This window comes from Podarcis filfolensis, assembly GCF_964270895.1.
Source record: "Podarcis filfolensis genome assembly, chromosome: 8".
Taxonomy (NCBI): Eukaryota; Metazoa; Chordata; class Lepidosauria; order Squamata; family Lacertidae; genus Podarcis; species Podarcis filfolensis.
In genome coordinates this window covers 85,645,387-85,672,967 of record NC_139611.1, presented here as the reverse complement: position 1 = coordinate 85,672,967, position 27,581 = coordinate 85,645,387, and the positions used below count along the sequence as shown (strand labels likewise).

Below are 27,581 nucleotides of genomic sequence, written 5' to 3'. Positions count from 1 at the left end.
TAAATTCTGAATTCAAGAATCAATTTAGGGGGGGAAATCCATCCAACAAACATTAGATGATCACCAGGGCTAGCTGGCTAAATTAGTCCTACTTGGGCCAGCAAGGAGACCAGGGGAGAATTAGCTGTGGGATCCCAGAGCGGGTAATCTTCATAAAAAGGTGAGGGGGGGGAAGGAAGGGGAATAAAGACTACGTTCAAATTGAAAGCCACACGGAACAGCTCTGTCTTACAGGCCCGGCGGAAGGAAGTTAAATCCTGCAGGGCCCTGGTCTCATGGGGCAGAGCATTCCACCAGGTCGGAGCCATCACTGAGAAGGCCCTGGCCCTGGTGGAGGATATTTATCACATTTAGATTTATTACCTTTCCCTCCAAGGAGATCAATGGGCTGTACATGGTTCTCCTCCCCTCCCCTTTATCCCCACAACAACCCTGTGAGGTTGGTTGCATCCCCAAATCACCCACATGGGAGCATAGTCTCAGCCTGCAGGTGACCGGGGGGGGGCATGCAAGTGAACACCCCCTTCCTCCCAGCATCCTTAGATGAACAACCAGAAGCCTGGCCCAAATACCTCCCGCCCGCCTGCCCCACGGCTGTGGGCCCCAGGGAACAGTCTCTCTGGGTGCACCAAAGGCAGCTATGAGACACCTGTCAGGGTTTCTTGAGTTGCAATTCCTGCATTGAGGGGTTGGGCTTGATGACTTCTGGGGAGCCCAACTCCCAATTTTACGATTCTATAAAGGGCTGAGCCCAGGCCCAGACGGGGGGGTGGGCATATGGGCCACTTGGCCCAGGCCTCCGATTCCAAAGGGGGCCTCGGTCAGCATATTCATCTATATTTTCCATTTTGTCTTTATACGCAGATACGGTTCAAGCCTTGAAATAAAATTATTTGTCAGCATAACTTTTGTGGAAATTATTTATATACTTACTTATTTATAAGACTTCAGTTATCCCCAGGGTAAAAAAAAGGGGGGCCCCAGTATATCTGAAGGAGCGTCTCCACCCCCATCGTTCTACCCGGACACTGAGGTCCAGTGCCGAGGGCTTTCTGGCGGTTCCCTCACTGCGAGAAGCAAAGCTACAGGGAACCAGGCAGAGGGCTTTCTCGGTGGTGGCGCCCGCCCTGTGGAATGCCCTCCCATCAGATGTCAAAGAGATAAACAACTACCTGACATTCAGAAGACATCTGAAGGCAGCCCTGTTCAGGGAAGTTTTTAATGTGTGACATCTTAGTGTGTTTTTGGTCTTTGTGGAAGCCGCCCAGAGTGTCTGGGGAAACCCAGCCAGATCGGCGGGGTACAAATAAATCATCACCATCATCATCATCATCATCATCATCATCATCATCATCATCTACCTGGCCCGGGCCTCTGCCTGGCTCTGCAAGGCCCTGGCTGAGCCCAACTCCGTCCCACAACCCGCCGCGCCCCCCCCCGGAAACCCCGCTCCCCCTTACCAGGCTTGGGCCTCTCCATGGTGCTCTCCTGGCTGGCCACCCCCCCGGAGGAAGAGCAGGAGTCCCCGTTGGAGGCTGCCTCGTGGGCGTAGAGGGGGTCGAAGGGCATCAGGGGCCGCTGTGCTTGTGGGGCTGCATACCTGTGTGTGGAACTGGGAGAGAGAGAAAGGAGAGAAGGAATGAGGCAGGCGGCAGCTCAAGAAGGCAAACTGAGGGTTTGGGGGGGCAGTAATACCACCCAGCCTGCCTCCCATTCATTAGCAGGTTTTAAAAATACCAAATTTGTGGCAGGGGGGAGGAAAGGGAAGGAGGGGAATGAAGACGCGCAGCGCTCTTCAGTTCGGTGGCCCAGGCAACGGAGGCACAGCCCAGAAAGAGATGAGCAGAAGGGACAAGGGGAGGCTCAGCACACAGCCCCCCAACCACCGTTCTCCAGCCCCACACATCCCCCCAAAGCAGCAACGCTCCACGGCCAGACCTCCCGGGGCAGGAGCTGCAGCGGAAGACTCAAGTCAAGTGCCAGGCCAGAGGAAGAAGATGCTCTCTTCACCTGTCAGGTGGACAGGCGGCAGCAAGGGCAACTCCCCCAGACCCTCCTCCTCTCTCCAGCTTCAGAGGGCGAGAGAGCAAGGAGAGGTTGTAGCAGGACCCAGTTTCTGAGGCCCTGACTGGTGCCCTGCGAGGGTCCCCATTCACTAGGCGTGCCAGCCGACGGCTAATGCCAACCAGGCTGGATGGAGTGGCAGCAACGGCCCCCTGGAGAAAGGGAGAGGATGCTTCTCTCGGGCACCATGCCACGATGCCAGCCAGTGCCTCAAGCTCAGCCTGCTGCCCCTTCCTGGCTCAACCCCTTCACTGCCCTCTCCAAAGTGGCCCAGCACATGCCAGGCCGACCCGTCGCTCCTCCACACGCCAAGCGCTGCCCGTCTGGCTAATGCCTCCCCCACCTCGGCAGGAGCCACGTCCCTTGTGCTCAGGGTGGGGCCTGGCACTGAAGCGTCCGAGCGTTTTGCAGCGGGCACCGTTTGCACGGAGTCGCCGTGAAGTGGAACGAAGAGGAAAAAAGGAGGAGGGTGCAAAATGCCCTTTCCCAACCCAAACACCTCCACCCGCCCACTTCGCAGGGTTATCACAAGGTGCCAGCCAAACCTTCTCTGCCACTTGGCACCTTTTTGTCACACGTTGCAGCGCTAAGAAAAACCTGCGCCAACCAAGGACATCGCAGGAAACAGGTGGGTGCCTCTGCAGCTTTGCTACTTCTTGTCCCTATTTCTTTCACAACTGCTTGCCGTGCAGAGTGATGGCTGAAGCCCCCTGCCCTGCTGCCCCCCAACCGACCTGGCAAGATGCCCCTGCTGGGGTGGGGTGGGGAATCTTCAGCAGCCTGGGAACGAAGGCCAGAGCTCCCAGGACTGGGGCCCCAAACTCTCTCTGCGCTGAGAATCGAACCCTCTGCCCTTCTTCCCCACTCGCTGCTGGGCTTTGCCCGGTTGCCACCTGAGGAACCGATGTGCAGAGACCCCCTTGGGGTTGCCCCCCCCCGTGCCTACCTTTCTGTAGATGGCTTGTAGCGGGCATAGGCTGCCCCCGCTGCTGCCCCTGAAGAGCCTGGCATGGAGAAGCTGCCCGAGGGCTGGCGATAGGACAGGATCCTCTCTGCCCCAGGCTGCGAGGAAGAGAGCGCTGGGGGGGTTTCTGGGAAGCTCACTGGCCTGGCGGGGGGGAGGCAGAGAGAGAGAGATGTATCAGGAAGAGGAACTTCAGCGCTCTCCCTGTTGCCCAGCAGCGCCTCGGCAGGCAGCTCCGCACATGTGCCTGACGCCAGAGCCTCTTCTGAACATCCTCAGCAGAGAGATAATGGAGCAATTAGTCAAAGGGGGGGGGAGGCAATGGGAGAAGGAAAGAGCTTGAGTCATGACCCACAGGGCACATGCGCTCTGCGGCAGGACCGTCCAAAGGGCACTGGCAGGCAGGGAGCGCCGCTGGGAAGCTCCAAAGATGTCGGATGCAGCAGCAGCAACAGGAGGGCGAGGCTGCCAGGGGGGAGAAATTGAGCACGCCAAGCGCCCCCCCACGCCCGACCATCCTCCTCCTCCTCACCTCTTGCCATGCAGGGGCTGGGGCTCTCGGTAAGGGGCCACGGCGCTCTGCTTCGGGGTCCTGGTCAGGGACTGGGACTGGCCGTGGCTCGGCTGCGAGGAGCCGTGGGTGGCAGAGCTGCTCCACTGCCAGGCGGAGTTGCTGCGGTAGGGGGGCCGGTAGCCCACCGGCAGGCTCTCCTGCTCCCCCTTGGCCTCCAGGGTGCTCATCTTGAAGGACTCGGCCCAGCCCCTGCAGAGGGAGAGAGCAGAGCAGAGGCGCACTGAGCAAAGCTCTCCACCGTCGGCACGGCACGGGGTTCGGCTGGATGACCCTCCGCACCCCTTCCGAATCTTCCTTTAGAGCAGCGGTTCTCAACCTGTGGGCCCCCAGATGTTGTTGGGCTACAACTCCCATCACCCCTGAGCTCTGGCCTTGCTAGCTAGGGGTGATGGGAGTTGTAGTTCAACAACAGCTGGGGACCCACGGGTTGAGAAAGGCTGCTAGAGACATCAAAGTTGGCCCTCATGGCCTCCACCAGGCCAGAGGCAACGTAAGCAGATTCTAACCCTAATCCTAAGAACCCAGGAATTGTGATAGACTGCCTCTGGACCTGGAGGCTCCACAATAACAAGTAAGAAGAGCTCAGCTGCTGGATCAGGCCCAGACTCCTGTTTTCACAGGGGCCAACCGGATAACGCCAAGGTAAACCCGCAAGCAGGATCCGAGCACAAGAGCCCTATACCCATCTCCTGTGACTTCCAGCAATTAGCACTCAGGAGCGTCGCTGCCTCCAACTGTGAAGGCACAGCATAGTCATCCTGGCTAAGAGCCATCGACAGCCCTCCCCTCCTCCTCCACGAATTTCTCACATCCTCTTTTAAAGCCATCCCTGGCTCCTGTGGGAGGGAGTTCCACAGTCCAACACTGAACTGCATGAGGAAGGACTTTCGGTTATCTGAGTCATGCACACGGCAGGGGCTGCCAAGATGTGCGGCTTATGAAACAAGGAGAGAGACATGTGCTCAGAGGGATGGTGGGGAGCTGTGCTCATTGACACCCCCGCCCCCCAAAAAAACACTTTGCAGCTCCGATCCTCCAATGGCCTGATGTAAGAACTTCCATGCAATTCTCGGAAGCAAAGAATCACGCCGAGTCAACCTTTGCAAAGTCCTCTTGCCATGACTCACCCTCCACTCTCCCCATCCAGCACGTGTCTCTGGGCTGCCCCCCAACTCCAAAAGGAGTCCCTCTTTTCTGGCTCTCCCTTGGGAGACCCCAGGTGGGTTCAAGGCCAGGGGCCACCTCTGCACCAAACCAGAACTTCCAGCGCGGCGGGAAGGCTGGATTTCAGAACGGGAGGGACAGCCTCCAGGCTCCATGGGAGGATGGAGACACCCTCCCGCCTCGCGGTGGGCTTCCCCTGGCCAGGTGGGTCTGCAACCATTCCTCTGGGGTGCCACTGTTTGCTCGTGGGGGGGGGCACAACACACGGAGCTGCAAATTTCACTCACCCAGGCAAGTCTCTAGCAAAAGCGAGCATCTGATTCCTCCCTCCGCCAGCTGGATCTCCAAAAAGCAGTGCTGGGAAGGATGAAGTCATTGGCAACACGCCTTGGCAGGGGGAGAAACCCCCCCCCCGGCAACACCTAGCGCCGGAGCCGGCTTCCAGGGCCTGACAGGACCACCCCACTCAAATTTCAGGGCCGCCAATACCTGCCTCTGCTGGGAGAGCCCCACTGCCCACCTCCTTGGCTCCGTGGTGAGCAAGGACAACCAGCCGCCTCAGTGTCAGTTCAGCCATTGTGCTCGTGCGCTCCGTTCGGCACCGGCAATTTGGTTGGGGGGGGGGGCGGGAGGAGGGCGGACGTGCCGGCAAGCCGAGGGGTGCCTCAACTTGCTCTGCCAACCACACCTGGCGAATCAGGCAGGAAGCTGGAGAGGCCAAGGGCACAGCTGGGGCTCCCGAGGATGCTACTTAACTCTTTGCGAGCTCTTTGCAGCCGCCTCCTCTAGAGGAGGTGAGTAAGAGCAGCCCACTCGCAGGCGGGAGCGGAAAGGGGCCGCGCAGGGTGGAGAACTTCCCAAAAAGAGGAGTCTGGGGAAAGCCAGCATGAAACACTCACTGTCCTCACCCCGGCAGCCTCGCTCGCTGCAAACGCAGCTTTTCACATCCAAAATACTTAAAAAACAGGAACCACAAAGCTCGCCTTCACCCCTTGCTGAGGAATTTCCTCCCCGCAGCTTCCTGCCGGATGCTGAAGTCACACCTGAGATGCATGTTTGAGGGACGCACCCTCTTCCCATGGCCATTATTTGTTCTGGCTGCTTTTAATTCTGGGTTTTAAAGAGCCGTGAGCTGCCCTGGGGACGTGCCAGCGAAGGGCAGGTCATAAACCTCTGAACAACCACAACGACGACAACACTAATGTTTACAGATGGGAGGCTGAGTCGGCGACCTGCCTGTGGTCAGCTGTGGCATGCAAACCCAGAAGCCACCCCACCCTCACCCCCACAAAGGCTCCATGTGTAAAACTCTTCCCCACCGCTTGGCCATGCTGCCTTCTGGCAAGAAGCGTTCGGATCAATGTTTAGCTAAGGATCAATGTCAAGAGGACAATGGCTAAAGAACCAGAAGTACCGTATTTTTCGCTCCATAAGACACACTTTTTTCTTCCTAGAAAGTAAGGGGAAATGTCTATGCGTCTTATAGGGCGAATGCATGGTCCCTGGAGCCGAATTGCCCAGGGGCTAAAAGCAGATCATGCAATGGGGCAAAAATGTGGTTACAAAGCACGGATCCAGGATACAAAGCATGGATTCTCAGGATTTTTGCATTGGGCTACCCCAAACTCACCGTCAAATGACATGTTTGTGGCCACAGCATGAACTACAAAAATCATACATCCACTGTTTTGTTCAGAGTAATTTTTTTCTTGTTTTCCTCCTCTAAAAACTAGTTGCGTCTTATGGTCAGGTGCATCTTATGGAGCGAAAAGTACGGTAACTCCATCTCTACCCCCCACCGACTTTGGGACGTCTCGCTCACGAGAATAAGAGTGGGCTCAGTAAGAAACAGGACATCTACCACCGGTCTTGCAATGACTTCCCCCAAGTATCCACTGACTACAACCTGGGAGAGATGATGCACAGGGGCCGGGCTCTGTGCTGCCCTCCCCACCAGACTCTGGACTTGAGCCGGGGACTCTTCCCTCCTGCTCTGGCGACTGGGAGGCCGGGAGCGGATCTGAATCCTGAACCGACATCTGAAACGGCTCCTCGCTCTCCTCCCCCAGACTCCTCAGGCGCAAAACAGCTGTACGCCGGCATGGTTACGTTCCAGCAATGCAGGGTGCGGCCCTGATTCCCCCCCAGGGAGCCCTCATTCCTGAGCAATGCAGTCAGTCCTGAGTAGGGTGTCAGCACACCCGTCCTCGCTCTCTGTTAGCCTCTGCTCCCGGGAAACGGGCGGAAAGCATCGTCCCAAGACGGAATGGCCAAGCCTTTGGAAGAACAAGTTTTGTTGGAGGAGGGCCAGCGAGGCTTCTTCAGGGTCAAGTCACAGAATTCTAGAACTGTAGAGTTGGAAGGGAACCCCAAAGTCATCTAGTCCAACCCTGCAGTGTCTAACCTGAAGGAGCATCTCCACCCCCATCATTCAGCCTGGACACTGAGGTCCAGCCCTGAGGGCCTTCTGGCAGTTCCCTCTCTGCGAGAAGTGAGGTTACAGGGAACCAAGCAGAGGGCCTTCTCGGTGGTGGCTCCCGCCCTGTGGAACGCCCTCCGATCAGATGTCAAGGAAATAAACAACTATCTGACTTTGAGAAGACATCTGAAGGCAGCCCTGTACAGAGAAGTTTTTAATATTTGATGTTTTATTCTGTTTTTAATCTGTTGGGAGCAGCCCAGAGTGGCTGGGGAAACTCAGCCAGATGGGCGGGGTATAAATCAATTATTATTATTATTAGGTTCTATAAGCATAGGGACGTGGGTGGTGCTGTCGTCTAAACCACTGAGCCTCTTGTGCTTGCCGATCGGAAGGTCAGCGGTTCAAATCCCCGCGATGAGGTGAGCTCCCATTGCTCGGTCCCAGCTCCTGCCAACCTAGTGCAAGTAGATAAATAGGTACCGCTCTGGCAGGAAGGTAAACGGCGTTTTTATGCGCTGCTCTGGTTCGCCGGAAGCGGCTTAGTCATGCTGGCCACATGACCCGGAAAAACTGTTTGCGGACAAACGCCGACTCCCTCAGCCAGTAAAGCGAGATGAGCGCCGCAACCCCAGAATCGTTTACAACTGGACTTAACTGTCAGGGGTCCTTTACCTTTATAAGCATATGGAAAGGGGTGATAAAACCTTGTAAGTGTGTTGTAAAGTGCAATAAACAAATGTGACACTAGATGGCGATTGTTAGCCTTATGGCGAATTCAATACATTTTTCAATATGGAAAAAAAGCATTTCCACAGCGTTTTTCTATATGTGTCTAGATTCCACCATGGGCTGGTAACTGGTTAAGGAACAGGAGAACCAGAGAACAGGATGGAGGTATGCGGAAAGTCCCTCCAGCATCGCTTGGGCCTCTGCTTGCTAACTTGTTCACAAATGACCTGGAGTTGGAGGAGAGCAGAAGGGGGCCAAATTTACAGATCACATACAGGAGCAAAAAGGGATCGTGAGGAATTGAAACTAGAGTAATGTGAAGCCCATTGGCTCAAGATATTTCCTCACTTGGCATGTGTTTAGGGGGAGCTGGAACTGGCAGTGACTGACGAGGAACGAGATCGTGGGGTTGTACTGAATTAGCAAAATCCAAACGTTGACCCAGCCATTCTGACTCCCGTGCACATAGCTAATTGCAGAGATTAGATAGTAGTCAGTCTTTATTGAGTCTTTATCTTCACTGAGCATTTGCTCTGATTGGTTTATGGGGCGCTTAGACAACACTGATACTCCATCCTGCCTCTTTCCTGATTTCTAGGTATCCCCTCATCGTTCATCCACCCACACCACATTTCTCAATGCATTTCTCTGTCACTTTCCAAACTGCAAGAAGTCTCTTTTGAAACATGGATCTGTTGCGCTAGGGAGACAAAGGCCACAAGATACCCAAACTCCCCTCTCCCTGCTGCTGCACCACTTGGGGCAAGGGGCGAGGTCGAGCGACACACACACCCTGAAACCTCCTGGGCCTGCGGCAACTGGGACCTTAGGGTGAAGGCTGGGCAATTAATAAAACTGTAACAGCAAACAGGTAAAGATAAAGGGACCCCGTTGGGTCCAGTCGTGATCGACTCTGGGGTTGTGGCGCTCATCTCGCTTTATTGGCCGAGGGAGCCGGCGTACAGCTTCCGGGTCATGTGGCCAGCAGGACTAAGCCGCTTCTGGCGAACCAGAGCAGTGCATGGAAACGCTGTTTACCTTCCCGCCGGAGAGGTACCTATTTATCTACTTGCCCTTTGACATGCTTTTGAACTGCTGGGTTGGCAGGAGCAGGGACCGAGCAACGGGAGCTCACCCCGTCGCGGGGATTCGAACTGCCGACCTTCCGACCGGCAAGTCCTAGGCTCTGTGGTTTAACTCACAGAGCCCAGGCCTAAATGGATATGTCACCTGAGGCAGACTGAGCGTCCACTGCAACATCAGCCACAAGCCTTGCCCATCCCTCACGGGTACAGTAAAGAAGACCCGGGCGCCACCCAAATGATGCTGGGACTCCACTCCCATCAGTCCCAGCCAGCATGGCCAATATGGGAACTGTAGTCTAACTGATGGCCGAAGAATTGATGCTTTTGAATTATGGTGCTGGAGGAGACTCTTGAGAGTCCCATGGACTGCAACAAGAACAAACCTATCCATTCTGAAGGAAATCAGCCCTAAGTGCTCACTGGAAGGACAGATCCTGAAGCTGAGTCTCCAAGACTTTGGCCACCTCATGAAAACAGAAGACTCCCTGGAAAAGACCCTGATGTTGGGAAAGATGGAGGGCACAAGGAGAAGGGGACGACAGAGGACGAGATGTTTGGACAGTGTTCTCGAAGCTCCCAGCATGAGTTTGACCAAACTGTGGGAGGCAGTGGAAGACAGGAGTGCCTGGCATGCCCTGGTCCAGGGGGTCATGAAGAGTCGGACACGACTAAACGACTAAACAACAGTCTAACTGAACTTCAGGACAGCCCTTCCTCAGGAGCAGGTGGGCTCTCCTCCACCAGAGGCTGCACAAGCTGTTTGCCAAGGACCCTGTACCAACCTCCTGCCTTGCACTGACAACACGGCTTCTATGGCCCTTGCCCGCTCTGCGATGAGCAGCGGGAGCAAAAGCATGCAAAAGGGGTCCATGCGAGGCCACCCGATGGGCATGGCTGCATCCTCTTGGCACCGCACAACGGTTTGGTGCAGAACAGACAGCTGTGTGGAGCCACAGGAGTCCTTTTGCTAGTGCCAGCCTGCCAGGCGTTGGACGCAAAGCAAGGCCGACATTACCTGCGAGGGACGCCATCCTCATGCGGAGGGACGATGACCACCTTCACCGTCACAGAGGTGCGCAGCCAGTCGATCATCTGGTCGTGGCTGAGCGTGACCACGGCCACCTTGCAGATCTCCACCAGCCGGCTGCCCTGGCGCAGCCCTGCTTGCCAGGCAAAGCCGTAGTCCTCCACCTCGGCCACCGTCCCGTCAAACTTCACGTGGAAGCCCAGCTGCCCCAGCCCGTTCCTCCGCAGCGTCATCTCCACCGTCTCGCAGCCAGAGGTCATGACCTAGCGAAAGGGGTAAAGAAGAGTGGAACCGTAAGGGACCCCAAAGGTCATCTGGTGTAACCCCCCGAATTGCAGGGATCACCGCTCAACCTCTGCTTAAGAAACTCCAATGAAGGACTGCACCCCATCTTCCAGTGGCAGGCAGTGAAATTTTTCTTGGGGAACAGTTACGGCCAGAGGCGCTGGTTTGCCACGACACGTGTGTGATGACGTCCCAATGTTCCACGTGTGAGCATCCTGCCTCTCTCCCTAAGCCGGGCAAAAGGCTCTGGGAAGGAGGCGCCGGGCTTTAACACTTTATTAATTTACTGGGAGGGACGCGGGTGGCGCTGTGGGTTAAACCACAGAGCCTAGGACTTGCCGATGAAAAGGTTGGTGGTTCGAATCCCCGTGACGGGGTGAGCTCCCATTGCTCAGTCCCTGCTCCTGCCAACCTAGCAGTTCGAAAGCACGTCAAAGTCCAAGTAGATAAATAGGTACCGGTCCGGCAGGAAGGTAAATGGCGTTTCCGTGCGCTGCTCTGGTTCGCCAGGAGCGGCTTAGTCCTGCTGGCCACATGACCGGGAAGCTGTACGCCGGCTCCCTCGGCCAGTAAAGCAAGATGAGCGTCGCAACCCCAGAGTCAGTCACGACTGGACCTAATGGTCAGGGGTCCCTTTACCTTAATTTACTGGGAACATTTAGGAGACCAGTATAGCCCCCCCAGTCCACCAACCGCATACCACTGCCACCTTCCGAAGCAGTCCGTTCCGCTCTGCAGCGGCTCTGACCATCACAAAGTTATTCCTAAACTTTAGTTGCATCTCCTTTCCTCACCCCCCCCATTTTTTTTTTTATTTTTACTTTCAGGTTTATACATTTCATTAATTTTACAATCATTTTAACATTTCAAAGCTTGACTTCCTTCCCCCTCTTTCTGCGGTTCCTTAAATTTATTTTTTAATATCTTCTGCATATCCAAATTCATTTAATTTGCTCATTTAATTATCTACTTTAAATATATACCCTTATGAAACTGCAGGTTATCACAATAACCCTGCCAATGTTTTTACCTGTTTGCAATTTATCTGTAAATATTCAATAGACCATTTCCATTCTTTTATGAAACGTTTATGATCTTGATTTCTCTGTAATGGCTCTGGCCATCAGGAAGTTATTCCTAAGCTTTAGTTGCAATCTCCTTTCCTGTCATTTGAATACACTGGCTCATTTGAAAACTCCCACTTCCATGGGACAGCCTTTCAGATACAGTGGTACCTCGGGTTAAAAACTTAATTCGTTCCGGAGGTCTGTTCTTAACCTGAAACTGTTCTTAACCTGAAGCACCACTTTAGCTAATGGGGCCTCCTGCTGCCGCTGCACCGCTGCTGCACGATTTCTGTTCTCATCCTGAAGCAAAGTTCTTAACCCGAGGTACTATTTCTGGGTTAGCGGAGTTTGTAACCTGAAGCGCCTGTAACCCGAGGTACCACTGTATTATTTCACATCAACCCCCAGTTCTCTTTCCCCCAACTCCCTCTACTACTCCTAAATAAGGTTTGGTTTCCCAACTTGGTTTCAAACTCCCATCCGCTCCTCGCAGGTATGCAAAGGGTCCAAGGATCCAAGGGTGCAATCCTGACTTAATGTGGCCATCACTGACCTTCAGCCGCTGCACAATCTCCTTGATGTCCTCTGGGTTGCTCTCCAGGGCCCGGATGAAAATGTGGTCCCCGCGCCCGTAGAAGATCTTGATGCTGAACGTGTCCGGCGTCCACCCGATTACGTCCGCGCAAAAGCAGTTGAAGACCACCTCCTTGGTGCCCAGGTCCAAGAGGACGACAAACTCGTTGGAGATGCCCAAGATGCACTCGATCTCCAGCCCCTGGGTGTAATCCTGCGCCTGCACGTGCCACGCAATGGCCCCGGCGCTGTGCTGCTCGGCCCCCGGCCGGGCTTTCGTCTTCTCCTTCTTCTTGGAGGCCAGCGAGATCAGGTTGAACTTCCCCGTGGAGTCGATGGGCGTGCTGGTGACGCAGTTCTCTGCCAGGTCCTTCAGGTACTCCTGCCGTGTCCGTGTGGCCATGGTGTGGAACTTGTCCGACTTGTGGGCCGCGTTCTCGGCGTTGATCACCTTGGCCAGCAGGAAGTCCCGGAAGACATCGGATTTGTGGAAGGCGGCTCGGCTGGGGATGGCTGGCCCAAAGGGAGGGACGTCTTTGGAGCGGGTCACCGCCACGCTGGGGACACGGAAGGAGAGAGGGGGTAGGCACAGCGTGGACCAAGCAGAAGGCAGGAGCCAGCTGGCAGTAAATCACACCATGGGAGTTAACTCGTTATTAGCAAAAACACACACAGGCTTGTGATTTCTGGGCTGGATGAGCCTTGGGGTCCCTTCCAAGTCGATGACTTGGCTGAGGGTCAGGCCTCATCCCTGGTAGATCTTGCCCCACAGATCAGTTGCCCAGACTGAAAGTTCCCACCTCCCCACAGCCATCTCAGTCTCCACCTCTCCAGGATTTCCCCCCAAGCAATCAGAGGCTTAGCCTGCGTGAAGCCAACCTCCTCTCCGCCCTTTTCATGCCTCTCCTGGTTCTGGGAGACCAGGGAGGAGGGGAGCTGGTCACAGCAGGAGGGGGAGACACCTGGGCCACTTCACCAGCCGAACTCATCTCTACATCTTGGCTTGCCTCTTCTCCTGCCTCTGAATCTGGGCCTCTTGCTGCCTCCTGTTTCAGCTGAATGATGTCGTGATGACCTCATGTGACGGGCGGAAAGGTGGCCCTGCCCACTCGTCAAATTTGCCCCTGGTCACCTCAAAAGCTCATTTGGCCCATAGGATAAGCATTCCTCTCTGCCTGGGGAGCTTCCTCCCTCCTGCCAGACCCTTCTAGAACGACTATTGCAGGGGGTTGGGCTAGATGACCCTGGAACCCATTCCAACTGCACCATGTTGATTCTGCCAGAGAGTCTGTGGGATGAGCCTGGGGCCCCTTTCGGGGAGGGGGTGTTACCTGTAGCAAACGTTCTCTGTGCAGGGATTCTGGGCCCGGACGATGATGAAGACATGCTGGAAATGGGAGCGGATGTTCTGGGGGGTAAAGGGCAGAGCCCCCGGCTCCTGGAAGATGATGGTGACAATGTCGTTCCCAATGTGCCTCTTCCTGAGCAGCTGGAGGAGGAAGGAGGAGACAGACAGAGGGGGTCTCAGTTATTCATCTGAAGTGTTCCTCAAACGCATTTTCATCCAGACCCAGGGCCACGTGTGCAAATGATACAGTTCAGAACATGTCCAGCATTCCTTGCTCTCTGGGGTCAGGGAGACCCATTTCATTTTCCGTTTTAATTTGCACACGGCTTTTCTTCTTCGTTGCTAGAACACAAGACGGTTCTGCAAGCTGCAGAACCAACAAAATAGACAGCGAAGATCCCACATCTTATAATCTGATCAAATAAGTCTTTTTCTTAAAAAATATATGCAATCCCACTCTCGTACCTGCTGCCTATTGTTGGGGGTATAAGGAAGCATCGTGGAGACGTGGAACATGATCTCGTAGCCCTGGTAGGTGGTGTAGAGAGAGTGGGTGCCCGTGGAGTCGGCTGGAAGGCAAAAGCAAGCAGGAGAGAGGCTCAGGAGGGACTGGCAGCGGGGACTAGTGGGTGGAGAGGAGGGATGGACTGGGTGGCTCCTTCACAGCCTCCACCCCCCGAGCAGCCAGAGAGAGTTGGGGAACGGGAGGTTTCGGGGGGACAGAGAGCAGCCGGCCTTCTGCCTGCCCCCAGCAAATGGCTGGAGGGACCTACTTTTGGTGTCCAGCTGGGCGGCATACTTGTCGAAGCCCCTGAGGCACACCTTCTCCCCCAGCAGTGCCAGGAACTCCTCAAAGGCAGGCCCAGCCTCTTCGTTGTTGTACATCTCCTCCTCGGAGCTCTGGTCGGCTTTGCAGTACAAGACGCCCACCTTGTGCTTGCGGCAGAGCTGAGGGGGCAGAAGAAAGAGGGAGACACACAGGTGGGTGAGAAGCGCCAAGCCCACTGGGCAGAGGCCTCGCGAGAGACACTTCCCCTGCCACGCGTCGCAGGATCCGGCCACGACGGGGCCAGCCTCCTTCTTCCCAGACTGGCAGAAGGGCACGAGCAGGAAAGGGAGGCAAGGGCGTCCTCAGAGGAACGCCGCAAGGTGTCCTGAATCTACCTGTGCATGTTCAGAGCGTTGAGACCGTAGCTGGAACAGGCCACAAAGGGGAGTCCAGCACCCCACTTCTCTCTTTTTTAAAAATAATTTTTATTGATTTTAACATATAAATTATAAAATGTACCACAAAACTTATCACTTATACAATCTTTTTAGACTTTCATCAGCACCTCTGATGATCCACTGTTTTAACCACTTCTTATGCATTTCTTAGGGACGCGGGTGGCGCTGTGGGTTAAACCACAGAGCCTAGGACTTGCCGATCGGAAGGTCGGTGGTTCGAATCCCCGTGACGGGATGAGCTCCCATTGCTTGGTCCCTGCTCCTGCCAACCTAGCAGTTCAAAAGCACGTCAAAGTGCAAGTAGATAAATAGGTACCACTCCGGCGGGAAGGTAAACGGCGTTTCCGTGCGCTGCTCTGGTTTGCCAGAAGCGGCTTAGTCATGCTGGCCACATGACCCGGAAGCTGTATGCCGGCTCCCTTGGCCAATAAAGCGAGATGAGCGCCGCAACCCCAGAGTCGGTCACAACTGGACCTAATGGTCAGGAGTCCCTTTACCTTTTATGCATTTCTTAACTTTAAATTGCCTTTACATCTCTTAACAAATCATCCTTCCCCTTCTCCATTTTAGCAATACTTCCAATACTCCTCCTCACAAAACTTGTTGCAAACCTACAAACGTTGTCTGATCTACGGCACCCCGCTTCTCAAAGATGCCAGCCAGGGGCCCGAATGCGAATCCTGCAAGCAGGACCTGAGCAGAACAGCAGCGGAGGGAGAACAAGGTCCCTGCGGCTCGCAGCCCTCGACAGTCATCTCCTCTGCCGTCGATTTGTCTATCTTTGCCACCCAAGTTGAGGCCAGCCCCTGCCTCCCAGGGAAATGAGTTTTAGAGTTTATGTCTGCCATCTGAAGAATGACCATCATCTCTCCTCTTTCTCCAAAACAAAGGTCACCATCGTTTGCATCTCGGCCAGGTCTTCTCTTGCTCAACTTTTTCTGAAACCGCAAAGTCCCAAATGTGGCAACCTTCCCTCGCCGGGGATCCCCTGATCTCTCTGGCTGCCCTTTCATCTCAACCTTTCCGTACTGCAGTCGTACCTTGGTTCTCAAACAGAGTCCGTTCGACTCCCGGAACTGTTCAAAAACCAAGGCGCGGCTTCTGATTGGCTGCAGGAGTGGCCTGCAGCCAATCAGAAGCCGCGTAGGATGTTCGGCTTCCAAAAACCGCTTGAAAACCGGAACACTCGCTTCCGGGTTTCGATCGTTCAGGAGCCGATTTGTTCGGGAGCCAAGGCGTTTGAGACCCAAGGTACATCCTTTTGGAGGCGAGGCAACTGGAGCCGCAGGCAGGAGGATAGCTGTCCCCGAATCCAGTGGATCTCTCCTGCTCCTGGAATCTGCCTCATCCCCTTTCAGAGCCCTCAATGCCCACCCCATTTTGCATACCTCTCCCGGTCTGCCCCACGGAGAGCCTCAAGGTCCATAAACAGCAACACCCTAGAGGTCCCGGGCCCTAAGGAAGTTAGATTAGCCTCAACCAGAGCCAGGGCCTTTTCAACACTGGTTCCGGCCTGGTGGAACGCTCTGTCTCATGAGACCAGGGCCCTGCGGGATCTGATTTCTTTCCGCAGGGCCTGTAAGACAGAGTTGTTCCGCGTGGCCTTTGGCTTGGAATCAACTTAATTCCCTCCCCCTCTTTCTTTTTTCCTTTCTCCTCCTGTCAAGAGGCTGCATCTTAATGTTTTAATGTTGTATTTTAATCTTGCTTTTTAAATTGTATTTTAATCAACTTGTTTTTATTATTGGTTGTTAGCCGCCCTGAGCCGGTCTTGGCTGGGGAGGGCAGGGTATAAATAAAATTTATTATTATTATTATTATTATTATTATTATTATTATTATTATTATTAAATCCCACAAATTGCTGACATGTCTTTTCTTCTGTCTGATACCCCCAAGCTCTAGTATTATTTGGCACATGCGTGTTTCTCTCCACCCCGTCTCCTGCCCTTCACCCCACTGACCAGGGAGCAAGGACGGAAGAGGGGCCAACGCCCACCACCCCCCGGCCATCCCACCCCCCACCTCCCCCCGGCTCACTCACCCCTTGCTCGTCCAGCTTCCGCAGCTGCTCCGTGACTTTGGGGACGCTGAGGGCCAGGCGGAGGCAGTGGATGTTCAGCTCGGGGACCACGTTCTCCAGCACGTCCTTGAGGGGGAGCCCGCGGACAGTGCCATGCTTGGTGGAGGTGGGCGTGGCATCCTCCAGGATGGAGCCGCGGAGGGTGGTCAGCTGCAAGGAGAGAGAGTCTGGTCAGAGGAGCCTTCCCGGCATTTCCTGTCCGGACCTGCCACGTGGGTGGAGCTAACCGACACGGACCGCTTTGTGGTGGCTCTCGCCCCCAGCGGAGCGGAAAGCCAGCAGCTGAAACTGGCCCAACAGGGCAGGCTGCCTGCCAGGCACCCAGGAAGAGAGGCTGCCCACATGGCTCAGGAACAGGGTCCCCTGGAGATGGTGCTTTCCTCCATTTTGGTCTCAAAGTGTTGGAAGAGAGGGATAATAAACTGTTTTTATATGCAGAAACGGCAGCAAGAATATTACTGGCACAGAAATGGAAATGAGAACTACCGACCAAAGAAGAATGGCAGACGAAATTAATGGACCCTGCAGAATTAGATAAGATGACAGGAAGGATCTGAAACCTGCGGGACCAGAGATTCTCAGAGGGCTGGAGTAAATATCTGAACTATTTGAAAAGAAATTGTACTAAACAGATTACGCTAGCAGGACTTCAAGAAGTTTTGTAAGGAGGGCTATGCGAAGTATTGCAGAGAAGATTATAAAGAGAGTTATTAGTTAAAGGTAATTGAAAGTAATAGAGAAATTAAGAAATGTAGATTAAGTGATAAAGATTGAAAAATCTTCAGATGTGGTTGATGGAAGTCCAAAACATTGTATAAGATAAGAAAGTATGTGATATGATTTTTGGAAATTATTTGGAAAAATCTATATATCTATATCTATATCTATATCTATAATCTATATCTGTATCTATAAAGGTAAAGGGACCCCTGACCATTAGGTCCAGTCATGGCCGACTCTGGGGTTGCGACGCTCATCTCGCTTTATTGGCCGAGGGAGCCGGCATACAGCTTCCAGGTCTGTATGTATCTATCTATCTATCTATCTATCTATCTATCTATCAATCTATCTATCATCTATCTATCTATCTATCTATCTATCTATCTATCTATCTATCAGAGTGTTGGAAGAGAGAGGCAACCTCGAGACACACCTCAGGACCCAATTCTGAACATTTAAAGGTTTGTCTCCAATTCACTTTGCAAATTTCAAAGCTTTGCGAAAAGAGATTGAGAAACAGGATAGCTGGAAGAGGGGATGTTTGGGCTCCGGTTTTCAAATAGCAAGGTGGCTTCTTGTAGGGAAGACTGTTCACTTTCCCTAGATAACGGAAATATGTATCTTGAAAAGGGCAGTCAATTCAAACAGAGAGCTGGAAGCTCTCGCAGATAAATGGACTGGAGAGCTGCAGAACGGATTCTTAAGAGCATCTTGGAATCCACGCTTTTGCTCTGAGGTTGCAAAACAATCCAGAGCAAAGGACCCCTGGGAAGGTGGAGGGCCAGCCTACGAGCCCCACGGAGACCCCAGCCTCAGAGCAGTCAAGGCCTGCTCTCTCCCCCCCCCCCTTTATTCACAAGACCTGCTGCTGGTGTGCTCCTCCTCTGACTGAAGCAGCAAATGCATGCTCTGCACTGAGTTTGCAATGCCCTCTGCTGGGCTCTGGGGAGCTCCTCACAGCTCAGAGACAGGAGGTGAGAGCAATGGCTCCTTAGGACCCCAGGCCACGCTTGTGACCCCTCTTTTCAGAGCACAGCAGCACGCGGGGGGGAGGGAGGGGCAACTGCTTTCCACAGGAAGCTGCCTTATATCAATTCTCCCTTGGAAGGTGGGGGACTTGCCTTTGTTGGAGGTTTTTAAGCAGAGCTTGGATGGCCCTCTGTCAGGGATGCTTTGGCTGTGATGCCTGCAGTGCAGGGGGTGGACTAGATGACTCTGTGGGTCCCCTTCCAACTCTCCAATTCTGAGGTTCTACGATCCACCTATCTGCTGACATCATGGAGGTGAAATCAGCCGGTGAGCAGGGCTCCCGGCTCCCGGGTGCTGGTGGGACTGACCTTCGCAAGCCAAAAAACTGAACCCTCTGCAATCCGCTTGTGAGCAGAGAGGAGGTAAGGATCTGGCCTACCCACCAGAAAAGGATCCATTTCCAATTGGTGCAGGAATTTATGTATAGGTTTGTGGGGGGGGGGGTTGCCCCTCCAGCAGATATCATGCACATGCAGCCCACTACCAAAACCAGCACAATCGCTTTTGTGACCTTTGTGATTTGTCCCCACAAAACACTTCATCCCAGTTTCTTCCTATCTATTCCAAGGGCCTCTGCTGCACGATACCAAATGTAAGAATTCACTGATAAATGTTCCTATGTACTGGCTCACTGGGAAAACTTCAGAAATTCATATAGACATGTGAGCTCAGCTGCTCAGCAGCCTCTCTGCCTGAGTGATAATCCCTGGCATCCTGATACCTGAGTGCCAGACAGGTAGCCATTCCAGAAATACCAAACCCAGATGAAGACAAAAGGGTGTGGTTAACTTGGCTGGGAAACAGGGAAATGAAAATATCTCTTTTGCTATACTTGATGGGTGTTTGGTGGAGGGCAAGGGGAACCACGGGGCAGGGTCCAGGATGCTCAGATTCCTGCCACCAGACCTCCCCTTTCATAATGTAACCATGATGTATGAGTGATGTAGTTTGGGGGGGGGGTGTAACATGGGGATTAGCAGCTAATAAAAGTTTGGGTTCTCTTTTGTTCGGGGCTTCCATCTTGTTCCACCTTGTGGCAGGTGGGAGTCCTGTCGCAACAGTCTTCTATAAAGACCAAGCCTACTGGCTGCTGTTTTGCTCTGGTATTCCTGGCTGGGGTCCTTGTTTTTTCTCCAAGGGAGCCCTCAAATTTTTCCAGTAACACAATGCAAACAAGCAAGATGCCAAAGGGCAGCTTCTCTGGGTCCCGCAGCTCATGAAGCAGCGGCGCCCACTTTGCAGAGAAGGCAGCCTGGCAGACAAGCTCCCCGATGCCTCTCAGTCGCTAAAAGGGACTGCAGAGGAGCCAGAGGGGCAGAGCTACTGCCCCTTCCCAACAGAAGCATCCTAAGAGACAGTCCTCCCTGCTCTGGCCACAGCAGCTGGCATGGCAGAGGCTCATTGGGGCAGTGTGTGCCCTGGATTAGACCCGGAGCACCCGAGAACCTGCAGGCACCACCCGAAACTTTCCCCGAGTCAAGCAAAGCACTGCTTTTGAGCAGAAGACAGTAAGAAAGGATTCAGTTACGCAAGATCCAGGTTTCAAATGGAAGTGATTGAAGGGAAAGTGAAACTACTGAAGGCTGCATATAGCATACTGCTAGAACGGGAGACGAAAGATGAAGAGGTAAAATCAGTCACGATTAAATGGGCACAAGATACAGGTCATAACATTATGTTGGAAGATTGGGAAAGGTTATGGAAAATTGGCTTAAAATTTACAGATTGTTCTCTGTTGAAAGAAAATCATATGAAGATGATGTATAGATGGTATATGACTCCAGTGCAGTTAGGAGAAATGTATAAAACCAGTTCAAATATGTGTTGGAAGTGTAAGGAAAAGGAGGGGACATTTTATCATATGTGGTGGGATTGTAATGAAATTAAAAAGTTTTGGGAAATGATATACAATCAGTTGAAGAAAATGTTCCATTTAGCATTTGTTAAGAAACCTGAAGCATTTTTGTTAGGGATTGTAGGAAAACACCTGCCAAGGAAACTGAAAAATATCTTCATGTATGCGACAACGGCGGTGAGAGTCTTAATAGAACAAGGATGGAAGAATGAGGAGACCCTGACTAAAGAACTATGGCAAGAGAAGCTGATGGACTATGCAGAATTGGCAAAATTGACTTATAAACTACGGGACAAGGATAACTGTGACTTCAAATATGAATGGGAACCTTTTACAAAGTACTTAAAGAAACAACAAAGTGAACTGGACTCCTTGGCAGGTTTTGAATAAACAATAAACAATATTGACAATAACCAGTCAGATTTATACAATTTTGTAAAATGCAGAGAACAGCACCTGTAGAGAAACTAGAGATTGGAGCTGAGGGAAGTCAAGGGGGGAGGGGAGGGGGGGGGTATTTTATGGGGGGGGGAATCAAAGATGATCTGTATTAAGACAATATGTTTTGTTTAAATTCTTAATAAAAAATAATTTTTAAAAAAGCACTGCTTTTGAGCAGGAGGTGCCGTTATCCGACACAAACACACGCAGGGCTCAAGCCAAAGTGCAAAACCAGCCTTGGGCTTCTGAGGACCAGGCGCTCGGCTCAGAGAGATGTTGGGGGGGGCAGAGATTTGGGGGGTGGGGAGAAAGCAGCAAGGTGCTCTGCGGCCCAGCAGTGAGGGGTCTGTTCTCAGCAAATGAGGGGCAAACTGCCCACCCACTTTGGCACACAACTTCTGTGGGACAGGGAGCCATACGTCCCCCCCCCCCCCGTGGATTCTGTGGCTTCTTCCAAAGCCCTCCCCAAGCTCAGTATTTCTCCCCACCCCAGCCTCCAATGGGCTTAGGTTAGACTCTCGCTCCGCAGACATTTATGGAGGAAGCGGATGCACTGCATGAACCCTGGGAACTCGGTGGGACAGGACAAAGGCCAGCGGGGAAGGAGCTAAAAAGCCTGGGAAGGAAGAGGACCCAAGAAGAGGCCGGCTGATGGATCAGACCAGAGAGCCCTCAAGCCCAGCGTCCTCCTCTCACAGCAGCCAGCCAGAGGGAAAATCAAGACGATTAAGAAAATTAAGAGGAGGGTGCTAGGGAAATTGAGAACACAACACCTCCAACAAGAATCAGCAGCAGCCCCTCTAGCAGAAGCTCTGGGGAAGTCAATGCCAGGCAGGAACACAAGAACCGCAGAACTGTCGAGGTGTAAGGGGCGCCCAAAGGTCATCCAGTCCAACCCCCTGGAACGCAGGAGTCACAGCTAAAGAATCTCTGACAGAGGACCAACTTCTGCTTAGAAACCTCCAGGTGGTTGGAGGATGGATGGCGGCTAATGGATTGAGGTTGAATCCTGACAAGACAGAAATACTGTCCTTGGGGGACAGGGGGCGGGCTGGTGTGGAGGACTCCCGAGTCCTGAATGGGGTAACTGTGCCCCTGAAGGAGCAGGTGCGCAGCCTGGGAGTCATTCTGGACTCACAGCTGTCCATGGAAGCACAGGTCAATTCTGTATCCAGGGCAGCTGTTTACCAGCTCCACCAGGTACGCAGGATCAGACCCTACCTTCCCGCGGACTGTCTCGCCAGAGTGGTGCATGCTCCGGTTATCTCCTGCTTGGACTACTACAATGCGCTCTACGTGGGGCTACCTTTGAAGGTGACCCGGAAACTACAACTAATCCAGAATGCGGCAGCTAGACTGGTGACTGGGAGCGGCCACCGAGACCATATAACACTGGTCCTGAAAGACCTACATTGGCTCCCAGTACGTTTCTGACCACAATTCAAAGTGTTGATGCTGACCTTTAAAGCCCTAAATGGCCTCGGCCCAGTATACCTGAAGGAGCGTCTCCACCCCCCATCATTCTGCCCGGACACTGAGATCCAGTGCTGAGGGCCTTCTGGCAATTCCCTCCCTGCAAGAAGCAAACTACAGGGAACCAGGCAGAGGGCCTTTTTGGTAGTGGCGCCTGCCCTCGGCGCTGTACCTCAAGTGTCCAGGCAGAACGATCCGGAGGTCCGTTTGTAAACCAAAACAAGTTGTAACCCAAGGCGCGCTTTCGCCAATGGGGCCTCCAAAAAAAAAAAAATTTGTTCGTAATTTCCCCCCAAAATGGGTTGTGATCCAAAGAAAGGTTGCAAACTGTGACACGCACTTCCGGGTTTGACTTGTTTGTATTCCAAAACGTATGCAAACCAAGACATATGCAAACTAAGGTACCACTGTATAATTGTCTCAACAAGCTTTTCCAGTTGGGTGAAAAGGCCTTGGCCACAGGTTTCATAACCACGCTGGTTTTTTTTAAAGCCCTTATTGTTAGATGTTTTTGTTTTCTAAACTATCTTTAAGTTGCTCTTCTGTGAACTGCCTTGAGACGCACGCGGAAGGCGATCCGTAGAGGAACAAAGCAGCGCCCGCGGCAGCAACCTACCTCGCTGGTTCGGAAGATGATCCTGTACTGGTACTGAGGCCCGTGTTCTCGGTGGTCCTCCAGCTTCTCTCGCCGGATGCTGACGGCCACCGGGCCCAGCTTCTCGTCCACCCCAAAGTAGTTGGCATGCTCTGCAGAGAGAAAGGGGGGGGTATTCGTCTAAAACAGCAGCAGAGGCTCCCTGTCTCAAGACACACACACACACACACACACACACACACACACACACACACACCATGCGGGAAACATGGGAGGCAAACTTTGGCTGAGCCCAGCAGTGCCCAAATTGGGGAGTACCACCCCCTGGGGTGCTTTGGGATTACCTAGTGGGGTGCTAAGAGGCAAGGAGGTGATCAAGGGGGAGCACAGGAGGCTGAACCCTCCAAGTGCACGGATCACTTGTTCCTGCCTTGCAGCGGGCTGGACTAGAAGACCTCTGGGGTCCCCTCCAACTCTGCAATTCTAGGACGAAACACCTTCCTCGCTTCGTATTTGAAGTTCTCCTGCTCTCGTTGCTTTCAAACCGATTTCTTTTGTACTTGCGAGTTCTCACAAGAGAGCCAGTCACTGGTAACAGCGGTTGATTAACTTATTAATTAGTTATTGTACATCTGTGGTTTGTTTACGTTTGGCAAGTAGCTATATATCAAGATTTCACGCTATGAATTTTTCCCCACCCTTGTGCTTTTCGTAGGAATGCCTAACAATATTTTTCATGCAAATACTCTTTGCTGAACGTTCTTTTCATTTTTAGCTAAGAATATCAGATCAGACCACAGTTTAAAAACGTCTGCCATAGTCCAAAGTTAATTCCATTTTCACTGTGTGTGTTTCTCCTTCTTGCATACTGGGCCAAGTGAATTGTTGCAAGAGCAAGCTACAGTCCAGCGATGTAGTTGAGATCATAGAACTGGCACCCCAGGGGTCATCTAGTCCAACCCCCTGGCGAAGAGACATTCCGTTGTTGAAATCGTAACCTAGATTTAAGGTGCCTGTTGCCACCTAGCTTATATATCTGAATTTCTAACACTGCTGTCAGGGAGTCTTAAAGAGAGCCATCTGGTACGTAGGCTGAGACCCTATCTGCCTGCGGACTGTCTCGCCAGAGTGGTGCATGCTCTGGTTATCTCCTGCTTGGACTACTGCAATGCGCTCTACATGGGGCTACCTTTGAAGGTGACTCGGAAACTACAACTAATCCAGAATGCGGCAGCTAGACTGGTGACTGGGGGCGGCCGCCGAGACCATATAACACCGGTCTTGAAAGACCTACATTGGCTCCCAGTACGTTTCCGAGCACAATTCAAAGTGTTGGTGCTGACCTTTAAAGCCCTAAACGGCCTCGGTCCAGTATACCTGAAGGAGCGTCTCCACCCCCATCATTCTGCCCGGACGCTGAGGTCCAGCGCCGAGGGCCTTCTGGCGGTTCCCTCATTGCGAGAAGCAAAGCTACAGGGAACCAGGCAGAGGGCCTTCTCGGTAGTGGCGCCCGCCCTGTGGAACGCCCTTCCAGCAGATGTCAAAGCGATAAACAACTACCTGACATTCAGAAGACATCTTAAGGCAGCCCTGTTCAGGGAAGTTTTTAACGTGTGATATTTTATTGTATTTTTGGTTTTTATGGAAGCCGCCCAGAGTGGCTGGGGAGGCCCAGCCAGATGGGCGGGGTATAAATAATAAATTATTATTATTATTATTATCCAAATTTTGCTTAGAAACCTCCAAGGAAGGAAAGTTCTCTGCCTTCCAAGGTCACAGAACTCTAGAGCTGTCGAGGAAAGAAACAACTATCTGACTTTTGGAAGACATTCGAAGGCAGCCTTGTGTTGGGAGGTTTTTCCATGTTTGACTGTGCTTATAGTTTTTAATCTGTTGGAAGCTGCTCAGAGAGGCTGGGATAACCCACCCAGATATCAATAAATCATCATCATCATCATCATCATCATCATCATCATCATCATCTAGTCCAACCCCATGGAGAAGAGACATTCCGTTGTACCTGGCTTCTATATCTGCCTTTCCAACACTGCTCATAAATACATCATAAATCCACTTTTAGAAGACATTTTTCTTTTTTCCTTTCTCCTCCTGTGATGAGGCTGCATTTTAATTTTACTGTTTCAATGTTTTAATGTTGTAATTTAATCTTGTTTTTAAGTTGTATCCATTCAACTTGTTTTTATTATTGCTTGTTAGCTGCCCTGAGCCCGGCCTTAGCTGGGGAGGGCAGGGTATAAATAAAATTTATGATGATGATGATGATGATGATGATGATGAAGGCCACCCTGTATAGGGAAATCTTTAATGTCTAATGTTTTACAATTTTTAATATGCTGGAAGCCACCCAGAGTGGCTGGGGAAACCCAGCAGGATGGACAGGGTATAAATAATAAAATTATTATTATTATTATTATTATTATTATTATTATTATTATTATTATTCCAACTAAGCGCAAGGAAGTACTTCCTTGCGGCAAGAGCTGTTTGAGAGTGGGACTGACTCCCTCGGAAGGTGGTGGTCTACCTTCACTGGAGGTTTCCCAAGCAGAGGTTGACTGGCCATCCATCAGGGATTCTTTCGCTGAGATTCCTGCATTGCGGGGGGTTGGTCTAGATGGCCCCTGAGTGCCCCTTCCAGCCCTACAATTCTGTGCTCCACCTACTGAGCAATTGGTTGCCTTTTGCTAGGAGTTATTATCATCAAATAAAGAAGCTCATCATCATCATCATCATCATCATCTAAAGAAGCTAAGCAAATTCCTGAGAAATGTCCGGTTGCCACAGGGGCAGCGCAAGACCCTCCCTCCTGCTCCTGGCTCACCCTGCCAGGGCAACCCCGGAGCGGTGCCCACCTTTGCCGCAGAAGTGCTCCTGGTAGTAGCGGGCGCCCAGGTCGACGTGCTCAATGCTGTAGTGCTTCAGCCGCGCTACGTTACGCTGCAGCTCCTTGGGCACCTCCAGGACGGAGACGCTGGCGTTGGTGCAGCACGGGGCAGGGGATGCCTCTGCCAGGCAGCCCCCGGTGGCCTCCCCGCCAGGAGAGCCGAGAGAGGCGGGCGAGGCCCGCGAGAAGCTGACGTCGCGCTCGCGCTCCCCGCCCACCTCGTTGCGGAAGTGCGGGCAGCTGAGCAGGAGCCCGTTGCTGCGGCTGTCGCCGGGGTCGTGCCCCAGGTGCTCTTTGAAGTTCGGGTCCTCGGAGCCGAGGAAGGGGGCCGCCGCAGGCTCCGGGGGGCCGCAGGCCCGTGAGGCGGAGGAGACGGCCGAAGCGGCCGAGGCCCCTGTGGCGGTGTTCCTCCTTTGCGCCACGTAGGCCCGCCGTGCAACCACCTCGTTGAGGTCGAAGAGCATGCTCTGGACGTCGTAGTGCGCAAATCTCTTCTGGCACAGCCAGGGCCGCCCGCCTGCGTCCTCGGGGTCCGGAGGGCCACCCTTGCCGCCTTCGGGGTCCCCCCGGCCGCTCCGCAGCTTCCGGAAGATGGAGTCCCCGCCGCCCGCATCGCCCCGGGGTCCCTTCTTGCGGGACTTCTCCTTGGGCTGCAGGGGGAACTCGTCCGCGCCCAGGAGGGAGAGCGCCTGCTGCTCGCTCCGGGCCTCGGCTTTGCTGCTGCCCCGTGCCGCACGGAAAGACCCCGACTGCTCCTTCCGCCGCCCCTTCCCACTGCGAAACTCATCAAGCATTTCGTAGAAGCTTTGCTCGGAGACGCCCTGAATGTCGATGGAGGAGGTGCTCCCGTACTCCCGGAAAATGGGCAGCTTGGCGCCAGCCCCCCGGGGCTCAAACGCCTCCTGCGGGTCGCACTCACTGAGCGTGACCTCGCTGCTGCTCCGGTTCCGCAGAGGCAGAAAGCCCCGGGCCGGGGACCGCGGCCAGCCGTCAGGGAACTCCGCGTCCTTAGAGCGCCGCCGGGCCAGGCGCTGGAAGCCCCGGGACGTGCCGGCAAAGGCGGCCCCATTCTGGAAGCCGCGGGAGCCCGTGGTTGGCGTCTCCAGGTCTCTCGAAGTGCTGCTGGCGGCAGTGGCGGGATCTTTCAGCCCTTCTCTCTTTGGGGGCCAGTCGGCGATCCTGGCCCGCACACCCATTTTGGGCATGGCCGGGGTGGCCGTTGCTGGCCGCGAGGCAACGGGCGCCTCTGCTTGCGCGGCACAGCCATTCTGGGCCCAGAACCCCGGGGAGTAATAGTCGCCGCCTTTCAATCCGGGGCCCCCCACGTCGCCGCTCTCGTGAACAGGCCGGTACGATGTCATAGTCCAAGGGAAGCGAGGACTGCGACTCCCTGTTCGAAGGGGCCACTCATCCCCATCGGGGAACACAGACGTCAGCCGTGACTGGGGGGCACGGTGCCACGGGACGCCAGCCCGCGAGAGCCCCCCTCGGGGCTCCCTGCTGGGGGACCGGCCCCTGCGGCCATCGCACTGGCGAGCAATCCTCAAGGCGCCCCGGCATTTGCAGGAGGAGGCAGCTGGGGAGGAGGGCCGTCAGAGCTTCTTCTGGCAAACCCCAGGCTAATCCGGTGACGTTAACCGTGGGAACGTTTCACTCTGGGCCATCCCTGCGGGAGAGGAGGGAAGAAAAGAAAGAGAGGTTAGCGAGGGAGCCCCTGCTCATGTCACCGGTAGCTTCAGATTCACAGAAAGATAGAACTATGGAGTTGGAAGGGAGCCCTAAGGGCCATCTAGCCCAACCCCCTACAATGCAGGAAACACAGGTCAAGAATCCCTGACAGGTAGCCATCCAGCCTCTGGTGAAGGAGAGTTCGCCACCTTCTAATAATAATAATAATAATAATAATAATAATAATAATAATAATAATTTATTTATTTATTTATACCCCGCC

General features: G+C 53.4%; 1 protein-coding gene across 3 annotated transcripts in view; it reads right to left on the bottom strand.

Annotated features, from left to right (window-relative positions):
• The window catches only part of SIPA1L3 (signal induced proliferation associated 1 like 3), a 101,735-nt gene that overhangs the window by 24,263 nt on the left and 49,891 nt on the right, over nt 1-27,581 (bottom strand). For 2 of the 3 annotated variants that reach the window (XM_083626723.1, XM_083626724.1), the window contains exons 2-12: nt 25,599-27,296; nt 22,747-22,877; nt 16,574-16,762; nt 14,076-14,250; nt 13,768-13,871; nt 13,286-13,443; nt 11,935-12,511; nt 10,018-10,292; nt 3,561-3,791; nt 3,011-3,172; nt 1,461-1,612 (exon numbers count right to left, since the gene is read on the bottom strand). In XM_083626723.1, coding sequence (XP_083482849.1) covers nt 1,461-1,612; nt 3,011-3,172; nt 3,561-3,791; nt 10,018-10,292; nt 11,935-12,511; nt 13,286-13,443; nt 13,768-13,871; nt 14,076-14,250; nt 16,574-16,762; nt 22,747-22,877; nt 25,599-26,991 — 3,547 coding nt within the window. In that variant the 5' untranslated portion in view covers nt 26,992-27,296. Of the gene's footprint in view, nt 1-1,460; nt 1,613-3,010; nt 3,173-3,560; nt 3,792-10,017; nt 10,293-11,934; nt 12,512-13,285; nt 13,444-13,767; nt 13,872-14,075; nt 14,251-16,573; nt 16,763-22,746; nt 22,878-25,598; nt 27,331-27,581 lie in introns of those variants that run through there. The other variant, XM_083626722.1, reaches the window with a different exon arrangement.